The sequence below is a fragment of the Amblyomma maculatum genome, chromosome 10 (genome assembly GCF_055883805.1).
Source record: "Amblyomma maculatum isolate TAMU_Amacu chromosome 10, ASM5588380v1, whole genome shotgun sequence".
Taxonomy (NCBI): Eukaryota; Metazoa; Arthropoda; class Arachnida; order Ixodida; family Ixodidae; genus Amblyomma; species Amblyomma maculatum.
The window spans coordinates 149,308,187-149,327,685 of NC_139353.1; the positions used below are offsets into that span (position 1 = coordinate 149,308,187).

General features: G+C 46.9%; 1 protein-coding gene across 2 annotated transcripts; it reads left to right on the forward strand.

Annotated features, from left to right (window-relative positions):
• The first annotated feature begins 5,650 nt into the window (after nucleotides 1-5,650).
• Nucleotides 5,651-19,499, forward strand: LOC146177706 (uncharacterized). 2 transcript variants are annotated; one of them, XR_014701074.1, is made up of 4 exons: nucleotides 5,651-6,033; nucleotides 8,777-9,013; nucleotides 11,642-11,932; nucleotides 19,370-19,499. XR_014701074.1 is itself a non-coding variant. In XM_084580553.1 (3 exons), the coding sequence occupies exons 1-3, from the start codon at nucleotides 5,796-5,798 to the stop codon at nucleotides 11,860-11,862; spliced, it is 696 nt and encodes a 231-aa protein (XP_084436679.1). In that variant the 5' UTR covers nucleotides 5,651-5,795; the 3' UTR covers nucleotides 11,863-12,094. The 2 variants fall into 2 exon arrangements, 1 of the variants encoding a protein (XP_084436679.1); XM_084580553.1 differs by lacking the exon at nucleotides 19,370-19,499 and having other exon boundaries at nucleotides 11,642-12,094.

Sequence of the window (19,499 nt, forward strand, 5' to 3'; positions counted from 1 at the left end):
CAAGCGAAGATCGGAACATGACAGGAGTCTGACAGTACCAACTTTTTGGTGAGCGGACCACCGATTTTTCGATTATCGCAGCACTTCCATCGACTACGCCGGCGTTAGGCTTAGCGCGGCAGCGGAGGAGCGAGTGGAACCGAGAGCGCCCTGCGGCTGGCGGCAGCCACCGCGGGGGCGAGGATCTAGACAAAGGAGGTCCATCCGGGCCAACATTTCGCTCGAGAATGGACGGCACCCAAGGCCAAGATCTATCGATGGACACCACACCGTGCCCGAACCTGCCTCCACCCGACGGGGAAACAGGCGGAACGCCGGCTGCAACACCATCGAGACCACCGACACGAATACCACGGAAAACACCTTTCAAGGCGAGTGGACAACCGTAGTTTCGAGACTATGGCAGAAAAAAGCGAAAAAACGGGAGCGTCAGGCCAAGATTACAGAGAATACGACAGCAAACACTCAAGTGGGCGAGACGGCGACGACGGCGCCACCAGCCAAGATGGCCGCTGCGGCGGTACATGAATCCAAGATGGCGAGCGGTGCGGAGAGCAGCCGGGGAGGCCGCGGAGGCAGCGCCACCGTGCAGGATTCCAGCCAACGTCACGACGTAGCTGACGCGCCTGTTCTGAGAGGACGCCGGCCCGGCGCGGAGGAGGGAGCGCGAAATTCGAACCGTTTTAAAGGCGGAGTGGCGACTCAGGCGCGCGAAACCACTGCCGATGAATGACGCTAAGGTGATCTTCAGACCCCATCAGGGTCTGGTGGTGAAGAACTTGACAACACCCCAAGTAGCCAAGGCTATAGCGCAAGCCTGCGGAGATCCACAGAATTTTCGTCTGAAAGACTTGTTGGTCCGCCTTCGACCGGGATCCAACATCATCGTCACCAGCACCCCAGACATACAGATGGCGGAGCGCATGATGAGCATCCGAAGCTTGAATTTCGAGGGAAAAGACCATCCGGTCAACGCTTTTATGACTACACCGGAAGAGTACCTCAAAGGGGTGGCCCATGGCATCAACCCCGGGGCAACGGAGAAGGAATTAATGGAGAACCTGTTCGTCAGGACCCAGGGCGTGAAAATTATCGCGGCCAGAGCAATGGGCAAGTCCAAGTCGGCCCTCATTGTCTTTGAGGGGCCAATCGTACCGAAGTGGGTGTACTACTATGGGGGAGAGATCCCATGCGAGCCGTACAAGCCAACGAAGCAATTTTGCTACACCTGCCGAAAGCCAGGACACCGAACAGACGTATGCCCGAACCCGTCTATCAGGGCATGCAGAAGATGCAACAAGCAAGATCCGGAGGAAAGTCACGAGTGCGAACTCCAATGCGCTCTCTGTGGAGGAGCACATGAGACTGGAGCCGCCGGCTGCCGAAGCAAGCTCAAGGAGATCACAAAGAAGACAAAGGGACATCCAAAGTCACGTCAGAGCCGCCCAGAAACGAGTGGCATCATGAAGAAGCATCAGAGGTGGTTCAGTTCGGACGGGGAGGAAGAAACATCGCGTGAGCGGTCCAGGTCCCAGTCCAGGTCGGAGGCCAACACGGAACTCAAGAAGCCAGCGAAGAAAAGCAAGCCAGGCGCCTGGGAGAAGAAGAAAGAAGAGAAGAAAAAAGACCTTGATCAGGTGAGCTGGCCAGCATTGCCCTCCCAAAAACAGCTAGATGAGGAAAGAACAGAAATTCTAGCCGAGCTAAAAGGAATAAGAAAGGAGAACGCAATGATTAAGCAACGATTAGATCAGATGCAGAACCAAATTAACATTACACAAAACAGGTTCGACAAATCCACACCATCGGCAAATCAGACACTCCCTTTGACTGCCGAAGACGTAGGAAGAATAGTAGAGGAAAAGCTAGCACAGCTGCTCCCACACATCATTGAGCAAATCACAAAGAAAGCCATAGAACAAGTCACAGGCTATATAGAGCAAAAGTTTCAGGCGATGCAAATCGAGATGACCAAACTGATTAGGAAGCAAACAGCCACCACAGTAAGAGAAAGGGCTGAGAAGCCGTATCACAGGCCCGGACTGACAAGCTTGCAATCTGAGACCGATCATGACTAGACACCAGAAGGCGAAGCAAGACCGCCTAGAGATTTGGCAGTGGAATTGTAGAAGCATCCGACGCAAGAAAGGGATGTTGTCACAGCTGCTGGCCTCGCAAGCGGAACCACCGGCTGTGATTGCCCTACAGGAGGTTGGCAGTTCCCCTTCAATTAGCGGGTACGAGGTCTTTGCTGCCGATGACGAGAGCTGGAAGGTGGCGACAATGGTGGAGAAGACCATTACAACAATTCGGCATGACCAATTTAAAGGGATTGAAACACCCCATATCCTTGTGGAGGTGGTCCAAAAGAGTGACAAAAAACAGGGCACTTTTATCCTAAATGTATACAGCCCCCCCTCCCAACGAAAGATCGACTTCGACAGACTTCTCGGAGAAACATTAAACTTGGTAAGAGGAAATCAGCTATTTATATTAGGCGACTTTAATGCAAAAGACCTGGCCTGGGGATACACGCGACAGGACAAGAGAGGCCGCATTATTAGAGAGCTAATAGACAGACATGAATTAACACTGGTAACGGACCCGGGAGTGCCCACGAGAACGGGCAACAGTGTGAGCAAGGACACTACCCCGGACCTTACGATGGTCAAGAACTGTGGCGATGTTGAGTGGATAAACACGCTTAACGATCTCGGCAGTGATCACTATATAGTGAGCACGACCATCCACACCTACAAGATCAGGCGACAGGTTGGCGCAGCCAGGATTACCAACTGGCACAAGTTCAGAGAAGCGCAGGAGGAGGACCAAGGCGAGATTGAGGATCTTGATAGCTGGTGCGGGGCGCTGCGGAAAAACAAGCAGAGATTTACCCAAGAACTGACACGCACAAATGAGACACCAGAAATAGACGCCCATCTACTCCACCTGTGGGAAGCGAGGAGGGGACTGTTAAGAAGATGGAAGAAACAGAGGCACAATCGAAAGCTTAGGATGAAAATTGTGGAGATCACAAAGAAGGCGGCGGAGTACGCTGAACAACTGACGAGAGCCAACTGGGGCAAATTCTGCGACTCTCTGCAGGGGACGCTCAGCACTTCCAAGACGTGGCGAATTCTAAAAGCCATCATGGACCCCACCAAAACCAAGCGAGAGGGGCAGAAGTCGCTGGAGCGGTTGCTACACACATTCCCAGGCACGAAGGAAGATGTGATCAAGGCCGTCCACGACAAATGCTACGGAGTAGACCTAGAGGATCCATATCCATACGCAGAAGATTACAAAGGAAACCCAAATCCGAGAATGGACGAGCCGATCACGGAGGAAGAAGTCCGGACGGCAATAGCAAGTGCCACTCGAAACACAGCGGCTGGTGACGACAAGATCACTAATGGCATAATTCGAAACATGAGCAACAGCAATATCAAGGCACTGGCGCATTTCATGAACAAGCATTGGGAAGCAGGAGCGGTGCCAGCACAGTGGAAACACTCGGTGGTCATCATGATCCAGAAACCGGGGAAAAAATTGGCAATAGAGAATTTGCGGCCCATTTCTTTAAGTTCGTGCCTGGGAAAGATTTTCGAGAGGGTTGTCAGTAATAGACTGAAAAATTACTTAGAGGATAGCGCTCAGATGCCGGACACCATGTTTGGCTTCAGAGAGAAGCTATCAGCCCAGGACGTTCTCCTGCAGATTAAAGAAGAGGTCTTGACAGGTATCCCACGCTCGGCAGAACACATAGTTTTGGCAGTGGACATTAAAGGTGCATTTGATAATGTTAGTCACAAGCCGATCTTAGATGGCCTGGCAGACACGAATTGTGGAACCAGAGTCTACGAGTACGTTAGGAGCTTTCTGAGTAACCGGACGGCCGAAATCAAGATTGGCAATATAGAAACAGAGACCTTCTCCCCGCCCAACAAAGGGACACCTCAAGGAGCAGTCATTTCGCCCACGCTGTTCAACGTGGCAATGATTGGCCTGGCCAGGCGCCTCGAGAAGGTGGAGGGCATACAGCACGCTATGTATGCTGATGACGTCACCATCTGGACGACCACAGGATCACTCGGGGAGAAGGAAGCGAAATTGCAAGAAGCAGCATCTGTCATCGAAGAATATCTAAAGCAGAGGGGCTTGGAGTGCTCATCACGGAAATCAGAACTGATCAGATTCTGGCGAGGGAAGGGCAACCGCTCTGCTCCCACAGATCAAGGCCACAAGCTCGAGATCCGGCTACAAGGGGAGACAGTGCCCGAAAAGACAACCGTGAGGATCCTGGGGATGTGGCTCCAATCGAATCAAAGGTGTCAACACACGCTTAATCTGCTCAAGACCTCGACCCAGCAGGTCGCCCGAATGATAGCACGGGTGACCAGCAAAAAGATGGGGATGAAGGAGCCCGACACACTCAAACTTGTCCGGAGCCTCGTTATTAGCAGAGTAGCGTATGCTCTACCCTACTTCAATATGACCAAAGGAGAGGAAGACAGAGCGGACGCCATCATCAAAATGGCTATCAAGACCGCACTCAAGCTCCCCAAGAACACACCGAACCACAAACTAGCAGCTCTGGGTCTGCACAATACAATACAAGAATTAGCAGAAGCCCAAATCAAGTCACAGCTAAACAGACTTCTACAAACGAGGACGGGAAGACGGGTGTTGGAAAGACTGGGATATAGCACACACCTACAGGTTTATAACAAGACAAGAGAGGTATCGCGGGAAGTCAGAAATTGGTACCGAGTTCGGCCCATACCTAGAAACATGGACCCCCGCCTACACCCGGGAAGAAGGCAGGCAAGGGCAGAGAATTATGAAAAAACATTTGGCCAACAAGACACGTCAAGGTTCACCGACGCAGCCTTATACGAAACCAACGCAAAGAGGGCGATAGCCACGGTCACAGACTGCGAAGGCCGGGAGGTAGTTAGCGCCTCGATCCAAAACTGTACAGTCACGGAGGCAGAAGAAGTGGCTATCGCACTGGCCATTAGGCAAGGAAGAGAAACGGGAGAGAGTCTGACGATACTGTCCGACTCTCAATCCGCATGCAGAAATTTTCAACGGGGTAAATTATCTAAGGTAGCGCACCAAATCCTTTCTTCCACAAGCGAGCCAACAAAACAATGCACTCAAACACTAGTGTGGATTCCGGGGCATGCAGGGGTCACGGGGAATTTGTACGCAGACAGGGTAGCACGAGGACATGCAACCTACCGTGCGCCCAACAGTCTCGGGACAGAGGACCTGATTCCGCTTGACCCTGACTACACCACAATACTACAACACTATAGAGGCTTGCGGAAAGTATATCCGGAGCCGCATAAAAAGCTCAGCAACGAGGAGGCCATAGATCTGAGGCGGCTACAGACGGGCACCTTCATTAATTTACACATATTACACATGATGCATCCCACGACATTCAGAGACGAGTGCCCGTGGTGCGGGAAGACCCCTACCCTGTACCACATAACATGGGAATGCAGCTCACATCAACTACAAAAAATTGAAAACCCAAATGAAAGACAGTGGGAGGCTTTGCTGGCCAGCTCTGACCCGGAGGCTCAGCTCTACCTGGTCACAAGAGCTCGCAAACTGGCGAAAGCCAGTGGTGCCCTGGACTGGGGGCGCCAACCGCTCGTCAGCCTCGGTTGAAGAGGCGAAGAAAAAGATCCCCGAGCAGTTAATAAAGTTCACTCACTCACTCACTGTTCTTCAAGCAGAGGGATGCCTTCTCCTCCTCACCTGATGGCCGCTTCATTTCCGACATGCGGATGCCAGCTTCTGTAGCTAGTCCATCGAGGGACTACAACAGGCCATTTAATGGCCAACAGTCTGCAGCGAGTGCACCCAGGATGAATGGTACGTCAACACTTAGGCAGCGCACCAGCAGAGGAGCCATGTCTAGTCCTGATCGCAACGTTCAAAATGGTGGCTACGCAAGGTCTTCCGTCAGCCAAACATCGCTGGCAATGAGGAAGCCTGCAGACACCAGGCCAGGAGCAGGTAGGTGGTCCCAAGGAAGCATCTTGCTTGGATTTCTTCCTTCTTCATCCAAACTGTTTTACAGTGAGTGAGCTGCATGTGGGGGGGGTGGGGAGGGTGTTAGCATTGTCATCGTCTTATGTCATCACTGTGAAATCCCGAACGGAAGGAGCAAGGCATCGGAGTCCTTCAATGCTTTAGAGTCAAAAACTAGCCATGTCAAACCAGACAGGGGTCTAGTTGGCAGTGCCAGTTTGACCAAGCAGAAAGGACTGTTTTGCCCACGAGTCATTAGTTGTGTGTTGCCTTAGGCTCCGGCCTTTATGCCTCATAAAATTTGTTACCCAACTCTTGACATTTTAGCTCAATGCGCAGGCTACGCACTTAGCCATGCATATAGGTCAATTACGAATTTGCACATTGGTCAGCTCCCATTATAAGTCAACCCTCAAATTTCGGAAATTCATTTTTTGAAGAAAGGGCGACAATTGGCAGTGTATGGTAATTCGTATACGTCAGATCATGTCGAACACTTTGAAACTATATTGCCATGAAATTACACCTAGAGAGGCATGACTGAGCAGGTCCCGTTTTTGCGGCGCTGTGGCACAGAGCTGCTGAGAGAAGTGGACAGTAGCCTAACACTGACAATTTCACGTTTCCTTCGAAAAGCATGTTTGTGAAAGCAGTTCATATTCTCGCACTTATGGTCGGCGTAGGCCTCCTTCCGTCAAAAATAGACCTAGGGAATTTGCAGGACTTATAAGTGCGATTTTGACAATTTTGGAGAGCGAAAGGTCAAGTTTTAGCTAATGTAGTTCCAGCAGCGATGACCCGAAATCAAGAAATGCTTAAATTGCAGGGCGCATGTACTGCAAAGTGCCGGTGCAACCCAATTTTTCAAACTGCGCTGAAAGCGGCCGTCAGGTGATGTCAGCGTCACTTGTGGACAACAAATAAGGCAGATTTAACTAATGGAACAGTTGCCACTACTATTGGTTGCATCAGAGAAAGCAGACACATTTATTAGGTAGTAGTGCTGGTTGCACACTGCATCAGATTCAGAAGATTCAGAGACTGTAGCAAGTGACTTTCTGAGCATCTTTTTTTTTTGTCAAGTGCCAATGCCATACATAGATTTTCACAGCCATTACATGAACAGATTTATGTAAATTTGGTGTCATTTTGTTCACCAATAACTGGGCTGCATGCTAAAGCATTAAATCTTTCCATGTGATTGGAAAACAAAAGTGGCACAGTGAGTAAAACTTTGAATGCAGTTTTCTCAGCTTTGTTTATTTGGTAAAAAGCCTTGCCTTACGGAACTTTTCATAATGTTTGCATGCATGGATTTTATTGAACTTGGTATCATTTTTTTCAGTAAAATCTCAGCTACATCTTAAAGCTTTCCGTTTTCGATAAAGTCTGATAGACTAGCAATTAGATCAGATGTAAACTAATTACTCCCACATTGTCTTTTTTCTCCCAACTTTGTTATCCATTCATTACCTATATAATGACTTCTTAAAAATTTCCTTAGCTTTAGGATGTGCAGTAGGCTCTTGGAAATGACAGCATATTTTTAAAACCAGTTTTTTTAATTAAGAAATTGCCGTAATGGCCCGTAAGAAAAGACACTATGTGCAGTACATTATCTTGCCATATTTTCATGTCTAGATGAGGTATTTCAAATCTAAATACATATTTGGAATCACCATTCAAAGATATATCACCATGGCAATTTTCAGCAAGATAGGTTAAGAAATAAAAAAAAAGTTTTTAAGACCCTCATCCCCCCTTATGATGGCGTGTCCGCCGCTGTCGCAGCCCCAGTGTGGGCACATTTTTTTCCCCGCCCCTTTTTTCATATTAGAGAGAGAGAGAAGGGGTCTTTTAGTTGGCACGCAGTAAAATAAAATCAAGCCTACTGTGCACTTTGCCGCTTTTCTATCATAAGTGCAAGAATGTGCATTTTGGTTTCCTTGTGCTCATTGTAGAGAGGCAAGGCTATTTGCTTTGAGAACACAATAGTGAGCTCTAAGGTCATGGGTGTGCCGAAGGCAACTGACACCTTGTCCTCTTACGGGGTTTTGGGTAAACATAGCACACTAGCTTTGAGCACAGGGAGTTCGACATACATCCATCGATGCAGATTGCAAGCAACACGGCCACATCAGCTGTGCGGGCTGGTGTGGGTGACTGGTTGCCCCAACACTAGAGCTTTGTAGTGGTTTCACTCGAAGTCACGTTCTCCGGCCTTGCCTGTATTATCCCAGATGGCGGAAGCAGGCTGCGCGCTGGCCACTAGGATCTTTATCATCACATTTCCCGTTCCAATGCGTCTATAAATGTATGCACTCAGCTCAATCATTTGAACTTGTATTACAATTTAGGCTCAGGTTCAATTCATTTCAGCAGTGAAATTTCATTACGCTTTGATGCTAAAAGTACTATACGGTGTTCAGTGAGTATGAGGTTTCGAAGACTGAAATAATTCATTACATCCAGGATTTCTTTAAATTGAATTTAATTGCAGTGAGGTTTGAGTGCATTGCCTTTTTCAGTTTCCATCACGAATTCAGGAAGTCACTTTTGCTCTTGATTATGATCTCCTAGCTTCCAGCAGGATTCACTCTTCCTACTTTCTTTTAAGTGTCTTGCAGTACTAAGCCTTGCAGAAGCAGTCATTGTGACAGCATACAGATTTCCCCCTGGGCGGCACTTGTGTTGGATTTCCCCAGGAAGCTGGTTGGCTCGGGTGCAGGCAGCCTGTCATCTTCGAGCCCCTGTGCCTCTAGTGGTGTGAGCCTGAGTTCAGCGGAATACCTGCCCAGCTGGGACGAGGGTTCTCAGCACATTGGCCAGAGTGACTTCGGAGACAGGCGGAGCACATACAGCTGGCAGACGAAGTCCTCTCGTCGCTCAGCACGTCTGACAGACCTTTCCGACAGGATGAGCGACCTGCACATATCCCCCGAGAGTGAACGGTCGTGGACCACTAGTGAGTTGGCTGCTGCTGCTGCTGTTGCTGTTTTTACAAAGGGCATTCGCAGTGTTGTGGCTGGAATAACATTGCACGTTGGTAGAAGTGGCTGCCAGACAGTAATTAGTACAGTTTTTGTTTAGCACAGTGTTTGTTGCACTTCGAACAGCCAAAAACATTGCAACATTGCAGTGCACACTTTGCCGGCAACGGGTTTAGTGAACGATGGTTACTGCTTCACAACAATAAATGCAAAACACTGTAGTGCCATCTACTGACACAAGCTCAAAACACTTCACTGGCAATGCAAAGGAATTCATTTATTTATTTATTTATTTTCAATACCCTCAAGCGCCGAGGCATTACAGGGGGGAGTGGGCAAGCAAACAACGCAAGAAAAAAATTATTTTTTGTTAAAGGCGGCACAACAACGTAGTTAAAATGTAGCAACACACAGTATTCGAAAAAGTACAGAAACAACAACTGTAACAAATGCAACGCAAGAAACGGAACAAACATAGCAGAAAAAAAAGTAATAAAAACGAAGAAAATAACAAGCAACAAAGAAACTAACTATTCGCATCAGATAAAAGCATCGTCATCAGAAACTGACGATAAGCAGTATAATCCTGTATACAAGCCACGGCAGCGGGAAGGTGGTTCCACTCTTTCGATGTGGGAGGAATGAAAGAATGCAAAAAAGTGTCAGTACGGCAAAAAATAGATCCAGTCTTATGTTGATGGTCGACACGAGAAGAGCGATAGGGGGGTGTAGTGATAAAACGAGAGTGCATGATAAAACGAGAGTGCATTGTTGCCGTTCATCTTCTCGTTTGCATCATGATCTTGTGTCACGTTTCACTCAGTTGCTAGTCCCCTTAAACTTGCTTTCTGCGAGTGTGATTACTATTTCTAATTAGATGCACTGAAATCATAGTGCATGCTTAACAGCTGCAGATCAGGATTAAATAAAGGTGTTCAAAGTAGTATATCTTATGACAGCACACTTGTAATGCCTCGAATTAAGGAATTCTACCCGTATATTAATAATAGAAAGATGGCTGTAAAAGTGGAACAAAGCAGGGACTTCGCTGAAATGTCGGCACTGCATTTGGTTCTTTGTTTCTGTCCATTTTATTCATGATGAACCATCAGCATTTTTCCTATGTAGCCATTCTTGTGCAATACACCACCAGTTAATTGGTCTCCGTGCTGATTAACAACAAAGATGTAAATTTGATGATCATGCCATCAAAAATGAAAAAGGAAACTGGCATTGATCTAGCTGTCCTCGAAGCCAAAAAGAGTTGAATAAGCAATAGCCAATCTGTAATACTTCATTTAGTTGGTTTGGTCTGCATGTTTCTTTCCAATTAACCCTTTATAGGACAGCAAATGTTTTTGCAAAATAATAAAAAATTTTTATTTGCGTGTATAAATGATTGTTTTAGGTTTTAGAGGATTTAACATCCCAAAGCGACTTAGGCTACAATGTACGCTTTAGTGGAGGGCTCTGGAAATTTCGATCACTTGATATTCTTCGATGTACACTAATATCGCACAGTATATTGCACCTGCCAACCCTCCCAATTTGCCCATGAGGCTTCCAATTTTTTTTTCTCTCTCTCTGGACTTCCCATTTGTACTACCACCGCCCTGTATCTTCCAAAAGTTGCCTCTGCCAATGCAAGAATACCTTTTGTGGAACTGGCACGGTTGCAGCTGGCATGGCGGAATCTGCAACTGTATCCTAATAGTCAGCATCACTATTAATGGCCACGCTAGCACCATCAGCATCATAGGTTCAGCAGCTGACCAGAGCCTGACCAGCTGTGGCTGCTTTGGCTTTGCAGCGTTCATTCTGAACAAGGCCACCATTTTATTGCGCTCATGATTTTTTTTGCCCCCTGTGCTCCCCTGCTCTTCTTTGCTGTCTTTTCACGTGTTTAAACACAAGTACTTACCTTCGAAGAATACCATGTTAGCCTGCTCTCTAAGGATAGGTGCACATCATGCCTTGTGCTAGCCTATACAGACAACACGTCTCCATTCAGAGCAGCGCTTCATTGCGAGATTAGTATATGCGAAGACTGCAGTCAGAAATCGTCAAAACCCCTACGTCTGATTGATGTTTGGCGCCGTGCCAGAGTCGTTTTACTGCAGGATTTGCACAAACCCTTTAAATCCTTGATTTTCAAAAAAAAAAAAAAAAAAATTCAAAGGCCTTGAACCCTTTTAAATGTGCAACGCAAATAATGTCAGAGGTAGAACTGTGGCATTAGGTGCGATGCATCCGAAATTTAATTCATGCTCTTACACTGAACCCTAAGGAATGGATGACTCAGCGTCGTGCAAGTTTAGGTTGTAAGCTATGTCCGAAAAACATGTAGCACCTTTTATATTTAAATTTAGCAGCATGTAAATAACCGCACAATAACGGCTTGAGACAATGATGCTTAGTTCACCTCAGTTCTGCTGCTTGAAAATTGCCTAATGCAAGTTTCAAAAGACTATTTTAGTGCGAAGGGGTAAGTGGGGTAAGACAGAAAAACAGGTGTGTCTGAAGCCTCGATCGGCAGGTGCTGCCAACTCGGGAAAAAGAAAAGTACATCTATCTGTTTTTCTTCTTGTTTGTTGCTTGTACAGGCACGTGGTCGAAGCCAACAAGCCTGCAGGCAGCATCTGAAGGAGCTGGGCAAGTAGGTGGCACGAGTGAATGTGGCATGCCTAATGGCTCGGCGTCGTCATTGCTGTGGCCTCCCAAGCTGCGCCTGCATCAGGGCTCATCGTGGATGGCAGGCAGCATGTGGGCCCTGGGTGGCACACGCACTCCATCGGACACACAGGTCCTTTGGGGAGTCAGGTAGAGGTTTGGTCTGCTTACCCCACCGCCTTCAGTAGCTGGCTCAGCCAAGCACAGCTCCAGCAGCCCCAATGGTGAGTTCTGTGTTGAGCACTGCAGGAGGCTAGTGACTGTAAAGTTTATGCAGTTGTCCCAGCTAAGGTGGGCCAATATTTTATAAATACCTACTTGTCATTTTGTCTTTTTATTCAAGTGAGCATTGTGGGGATTCACAATCTCCTGCCCCCATTTTAACGCCAGCGCGTAATAATGCCGGGAGGAAAGAGCGGGAGACTGGGCAGCGTCACTGCGGGAGACTGGGAGGCGGTGGGGGGGTGGCCTGCCCAGTGTGCCCTCTCTTCCACTAACCTCCTTAACAGCGCGCGTAACTCGCGTTATAATTACGCTCTGCGTTATAAAGGGGGCAGGGGATTGGGAATGCCCACAACATTTCTGTATTTAAAATACCACCTAGTGCTGTTTTTTTTTTTTCTGCCTACTTCGAAAGTAGTCAACATAAACTAACATTTAAATATTGCTTAAACTCTCAGGTGCCAGCGGGGAAGTTTTCAAGCATTGCGAGAATGGCCTGACTGAAATGCTAACGAGGTAGCCTTCGCGTAGCACTTTTTACCGGACAAAAATGAAAGCCTGAGAAGTTTAAAAAATACGACATGACAGCTTGCTTTGTGCATCTGAATGTGCTGTGATTACAGTGCTCTTCTCTGCCACTCAATAAAGTGCCGCCACATTCGCTTCTGCACTGCTCATGGCAGAGCTTTGCTTTGCTGCTGGTTGTGAGGTAATTGTCAGCTTCACTAATACTCTCGTTTCTAAGATACGAGAAAACATTTTATGAGATTGCTTGTTCTTGATAGAAAAATTTCAGGGGAACACTTAGGTCAGGTCACCTTACATGCAGCAAAGCGGAAGCCTTTTGGTCGCGCTGCTACGATACTTTGAACGCTCCTGGTTCCTCGACAGAGACTCTGTCTATAGAGGGAGAAGGGCACTCTCTCTCTTTGGTCTCCTGATAGAGGGAGGAAAAGAGACGAAGGGGAAAGAGGGGAGGAGCTTTCTCACTCTTACACATCACCGACTTTATCATCGGCGCACACTTTCTGCCGATGCCACTCTTGAGCTGTTAAAGGCTTTCAGCTTAAAACACTTCAGTGACACATCTGGGCAGAAAGATATCTCGCTAAGCATGAGGGCAGTACTTAAATCCGTGGATTTTTGGCAGAGAAATGGCACAAAGGTGTCTGTTTCTCTGTTGTGCACGGATGTTTTGGAGCTTCAGTCAAATCCCGATATAATGAATCCCGCAGGAGCGCAAAAAATTATTCGTTGTTTTGAAATATCGTTTTAATGAAAAATTTGCGATTATAAGCCAGTGGTCATACCTAAGTATGAAAATGACATACCTTGGCAGTAGGCACATGTGTAGACAAGTAAAACCTCAAGTGAAAATGTTGCACTAACTCAGAGCTGATTTATTTGAAGAAATCAAGAAATCAATTATTTTCTTCTGCTGCGTGCAACAAACACGACTGCGCACTACATTACACCACTACAGCACATACACCTTCCACTTTCCGGAACACCTCACTCATTTCATGCGTGATTGCATCGAGCGATGAAAGTACAGACTTTGTCCATGTGCAAAAAAAAAAAAAAACAAAACAAAACAAAACAAAAAAACATCAAAGGTCTCTATGACCCCATCTTCAATGCTCCCTGAACTTTGAAAATCTCGTCTCAGTCTTTCATAATGATCGCGGCAGTCGATGGGGCAATGCTCGCTGTCTGTAGAGGCCGAATCACTTTTTCCCTGCGTCGATTCCTTGCAGTGAAAGCAGCTGCGTTCATATCTTCTTGGCACGTCGCTGGCTAATGTCTCCAATCTCGCACAAACTTCGCAATAAGATAATCTGCGGCAAAAAAGAAACAACTAAAATACCGCCCCGCATGCGTGAACGACCCGAGCCGCGTATGGCACACAACACAGGAAGAAAAAAACGCAGGCAGCTAGGCCTGCTGGCTACTGCGTAATAAACCATAGCTATGGTGGCTAGAAAGGTTAGGTGACGCGAGCTGGCCGCGAGCGCCGCTCCTACATTTCATGCCTCTCGTAGGTGGCGCTGCTCTCAGCACTTCGATGCATGCTCGGCTCGCGCTGGGGCACGGCCGGTCTCGAGGGAGAGCGCGCGCTCCCCCTCGAGACGGGCCGTGGCTGGGGTAAACTTTGGTGCGATTGCAGCGCAGTCATACCAACAAAATGTTAAAATTATTGTTACCACTTGAAATATTTTAACCAGGTAAGCAAAATAGGCAAGTCAGGAGTGACGTCGACTGCTAATATGCTCTTTGGCACCGTGAAAGCGGGCGATGCGGCTGTGCCGGTTGTTTTGCTTGTCGTGCTACTAAATGCTGCTTAAATGAAGAAGTTTTGGTCAAGATGCATTACATCATTTCCCGATGGGCACAGTGGTCGAAGTTATAAAGCTAAATATCTTGGTTTGGTGTCGTGAGTTTTAAAAAAGCCAAAGCGACTCGGGCTGAGGGGCGTTGCAGTCGAAGATTACAGAGAATGCAGATGACAAGCGATTATTTAACGTGCGGTTACGTCGCACAGTACGCAGGCATCAGGCTAATTTCTATTCTTTGTTGTCTGCGAATTTCCGGTGCGTCTAAAGTGGGAAAGTGCAATTTTTAGCCAGATGATAGCCAGAACGTGCAACATGCGATGTGAAACGGTATTATAAGTACAGAAGGAACAAATTGCAGTTTTATTCACAAAAACCTCTCATGGATAAGCAAAGTTTTGTTTATTGCACTTAAGGGCAAGAATGCTGGAAAGAAAAGTGAAATATCACAATGTTGAGGTTGCTGTTGATGGCCTCAAATATACATGTAATACAGGTAGAATAAACACAATTTCCAGACACAACTGCTCACAACCAAATAGCAAATTAAACAACCCACCTCAGTTTCAACAGTTTCATTCTCCCTTGCCTTTCTTTTGAAAATGAATTCTGCGTCTTCAGGTGTAGTCTGCTAAGAACATAGAACTTGATCACTTTGTCACAAATTTAATATGTCCGTGACAACCAACCAGCTGCAGTTTGGTCATTTGGAGAATGGATACCAAGTCAATAAGGCTGTCTCTTCGGATTTCACGCGCACTAAAACAGCGAGTAAAGGTGTTTTCATGGGATGTCACAGGGGCGTTTAGATTGATTGATGGAAACATCAGACCACCTATGTCAACTGCACTGGTAATTAACTAGAATAGCAGCTTGGGCATATGTTGGTTATGCATCTTGAGGTAACAGCGCGGAACGTGGACGGGAGCACAAGATTAAAAGACGACACAACGAGCGCTGACTTTCAACTGGTAATTAAGACACGCTCAGTTCCGTTCTTGAGACTGAGGAGTTGTCTGCATCAGTCTTCACATTTGGTGCCAGCGATGCATTTCTTCGCCACATATCCAGCGATATAAAATATCAGCCTTGAATAACTGGCCTGAGTGATGACAGATGTGTGTTCGATGCCGCAGTCTTTGAGAACTTCATTTGCCTCACTCAGGTCTCGCACATATAAGAAGCTGGTCATGGATGATGCTGTCACTAATCTTTTTTTTTAGCAATTGACTGGCCTTTTGCCTGACATTAATGCTTCATTATTTTTTTTAGTTAATGATTGGCATTTTGCGTGACAATTGTGCTTTCATTATTATGTTTTAGCAATTGACTGGCCTTTTGCCTGACAACAATGCTTTCATTTTTTTAGCAATTTACTGGCCTTTGCCTGACAACGATGCTTTCATTAATTTTTTTTAACAATTGACTGGCCTTTTGCCTGACAACAATGCTTTCATTAATTTTTTTTTAGCAATTCACTGGCCTTTTGCCTGACAACGATGCTCTCATTATTTTTTTAACAATTGACTGGCCTTTTGCCTGACAACAATGCTTTCATTAATTTTTTTTAGCAATTCACTGGCCTTTTGACTGACAACGATGCTCTCATTAATTTTTTTTAACAATTGACTGGCCTTTTGCCTGACAACAATGTTTTCATTATTTTTTTAGCAATTCACTGGCCTTTTGCCTGACAACGATGCTCTCATTATGTTTTTTAACAATTGACTGGCCTTTTGCCTGTCAACAATGCTCTCACTAATTTTTTTTTTTAGCAATTGACTGGCCTTTAGCCTGACAACGATGCTTTCATTAATTTTTTTTAGCAATTGACTGGCCTTTTGCCTGACAACGATGCTTTCATTAATTTTTTTGTTTAGCAATTGAAGGTAATTTTGCCTGACAACGATTCTTTCATTTTTTTTTTTTTTTTAAAGGGGGGTTTCTAAACGCAAGAGAAACAGAAAAGTATGCACATGTACTACATACTCCCACTAGCACCTCGGCAAGAAAAACTACATAGGCACCAAACAAAACAGGATAACCTGAGCTAGGGCAAAGCCGATTGAAAAATAGCACCACAGCTCAAGCAGCATCTACAGGCAAACAAGAACGAACGAAGCGGCGTGCGCCGGAGAGAATGCATCGAAGAGCTGACAGCAGCGCCACAGCGGCGACCAGTGGCGGCGGCATGAACCGAAGGCGCGTTTTCTCCAAGCGGCGGAATGCGCGGTCGCGCCACCTCACCATAACCATAGCTTCATGGTGGCGCTAGAAGCTGGTCCTAGATGTCCTGATGATGATAGCTACAGCCCACGGACCATACACACAGAAACAGCGGTTTCTGTTTCGTTTCACGCAAGAGTTGCAAGCTGCGGCGCTGTTAATTTTAGCCGAATTCGTAATACTGATGTTCCAAAATTATAGAAGAAGAAATAAAATACTTTCGTTATTCTGAAATATACACTATTTTGAAATTCGTAATTCTGAAATAGTTTTACATTCAAAACATAGCAAATCTGCCGGGGATTCTTAAAAAATTCATTAATTTGAAAACTTTGTTAATGTGGTGTTTGTAGTAACGAGATTTCACTGTACCTGGCCATGTTCAGTCAATGAGGCGTGCTCAACGAATGGAAAATGCAAAACTCTGGTACCGATTTAAATGTATCTCAGGCCGAGAGTGCTGAGATGCAGTTACTTGCAGCGAGCAAGGTTGGTGGTGTTCCTGTTTCATTGCTTGCAAGTCCAAATGTAAGCATAACAACCTCAGCTGTCTGCTTGTCTCTGCATGAGAAACTGGGTTTTCAAAGCATTATGCTCTTTACATAGATTTGTTGTTCTGTTCTAAACTGCAAGTATGGCTATGAAAAGCTGAGAAAGCAGTTTTAATCTTTGTTTGACTGAAAAGGAGCTGCTGTATGGGTGCCCCAAGTGTACAGTAGAGAACTGGTCTGTGGAAAAACTGCACTGCTTTGTCTGGGCTGCTGATCAGACAAGCACCAAAAGCATAGCCCTGGTCATCCAGATGTCCATCACGCTCTCGAGCTATGTGCACGTTCATATCGTCTGGACTGGATGCAGGAGAAGGTGGAGTGGTATTGGTGCTGGGCGGCTCATAACGAGGCGAGAAACGGCGGTGACTGTAATCTGAGTAGCGGTAAACGTAAGTGAAACGTCGAGGTGGTGAAGACCTGCGGCAGTGGCGAGAGATGTGGCCAATACGCGAGCACGTGAAACAGATCGGCCTATCGTTAGGGGTGCGCCACTCATCAGGATTGCGGTATCTGTAGAGTGCCGTGTAGGTGTTGCGAGGCGTAGCGGTGACGACCATGGGAGGGACGGGACTCGAACTCTGGTGTTCCACGGTGCGGCTACAGGGGACACCCATGTTGGCAACCTCCTGACAGATGACCGTTGAATAACGGATATCGTTGCTAGGTTGCTGTCTGAGGAGGGCGGGTTGGATGCAGCAGGAGCGAGCGCTTCCAGTTCGCGACGTACGATGCGGGTCACGTTTTCAGTGTTGGAAGGCTGCCTTAGGGTTGGCAGATCCTTGCACATGGAGCTAGGGGCGGTGTTGGGGAGCCGGTCGAAGCAATGTGCAATGCGTCTTTGTTTGGCCTGCTCGAAACGTCAACAAACTTGCAGAATGGAGTCAACCGTAGAACAGTCCCGACAGATTGGAAGATTGAAGGCATCATCGGCTATGCCTTTGAGGATGTGCCCCACCTTATCAGGTTCTGTCATGTCTTTATCAACCTTTCGACAGAGAGCCAGAATGTCTTGTATATAGGTGATATAAGGCTCGATAGATGTCTGGGCCCGTGTGGCAAGGTCCCTCTTGGCGGCAAGTTGACGGCCAACCGGTTTTCTGGACAGGTCATGGAGTTTTTGTTTGCAAACATCTCAGGAGGGAATATCTGCTTGGTGCATTTCGAACCACACGTGTGCTGTGCCAGTGAGATAGAAGACGACATTGGCCAGCATCGACGTGGCGTCCCACCTGTTGTGCTGGCTAACACGCTCATAAAGCGAAAGCCAGTGTTCGACATCAACCTCATCTGTACCGCAGAATGGGCCAGGGTCACGGGGGTGGGCTACGACAATGGTTGGAGTTGCGGAGGTAGATGGAGCCACTTCGGTTGTCACCGTGACGGTTTCGAGGTGACGGCCACTGCGGAGATCCAGCGTCAGATTGTGTCGAACCCGCAACCTCCACCGATATGTGCTCACAGACAAAGATGACGACCGAGGAACGCGGGCACTACAAAGCATTGAGAAAGAAGACGACGCTGACAGAGTGGATGCTGCATGGCTACTGAAGTCTTGGCGTCGAGTTCAGCCCATTGCAGCGCCAGTTACATTAAGGATATCCCAGTAACAATATGATGCTAAAGCACGGCGGGGGGGGGGGAGAAAAATGTTCGTTTGTGTGCTCAGTTTTCCTTCTGAGGTTTCTGTACCATCCTGGGCAAAAGTTTATGAAGTGTGGGTTTGCTGAAAAGCAAGCGCTTATTTTTGCATTGCCTTCTCCCCAGTCTTATGGTGTTCATTCCAGCACATAGAGCTTCGTTCATGCTTCTAGGTTTTTCAGTTAAGTGGTTGGAACAACTACTTACACACAAAATATATAGCCAATTCAGTGTGGTTAAACCAGATGCTTTGGTGCACTACCACTTCTGTTTTCACTTCAGTTTCTGTTCGCATATGCTCATTAGCATGCAGTTGTAACGTGCCACATTTATGTGAAAGGCCACTGAAATAGATTTGAAGCCCTGCTTTAACCAAGCTGTATGAACATGCCTGCATGGCCTTGGAGTAGCATGTCTGGCCCCTCATCTCAAAACTGCTGCCCAAGTTGGTAGCTTCTGCCAGTTTGGCCTACATTACGTGATCTCATGGCATAACACAAGGCACCAACCAATCACTACCTGGCCATATCACCTGCCAGCTACCACCTGCCAGAGACATGCCGTATGACCAACATTGGTAAACATTGGTGAAATATGGAAATGAGTGGTCTTAGTGTAAAATGTTTTCTGCAAACTTGCATCCCTTAAAATCCTCATTGCCATTTTCTTTATTCTGTTTTCTTGAACACAGCTGGCCAGAAGCGACAAACAGACTGGCTGTTCTTCGAAAGAGACAAACTACTGACGCCGGACAGGGCGGACGCGTCCACTTCTGCTCCCGACAAAAGAGCCTATTGCGGTGCCAACTTCCATCGGACCAC

Bases quoted from the DNA above. Each gene is read 5' to 3' on its own strand.
- LOC146177706 (XM_084580553.1), top strand. From the start codon at position 5,796: ATGCGGATGCCAGCTTCTGTAGCTAGTCCATCGAGGGACTACAACAGG. The intron at 6,034-8,776 runs GTAGGTGGTCCC...GCTCGGGTGCAG, and splicing joins AGACACCAGGCCAGGAGCAG to GCAGCCTGTCATCTTCGAGC. The intron at 9,014-11,641 runs GTGAGTTGGCTG...TTGCTTGTACAG, and splicing joins TGAACGGTCGTGGACCACTA to GCACGTGGTCGAAGCCAACA.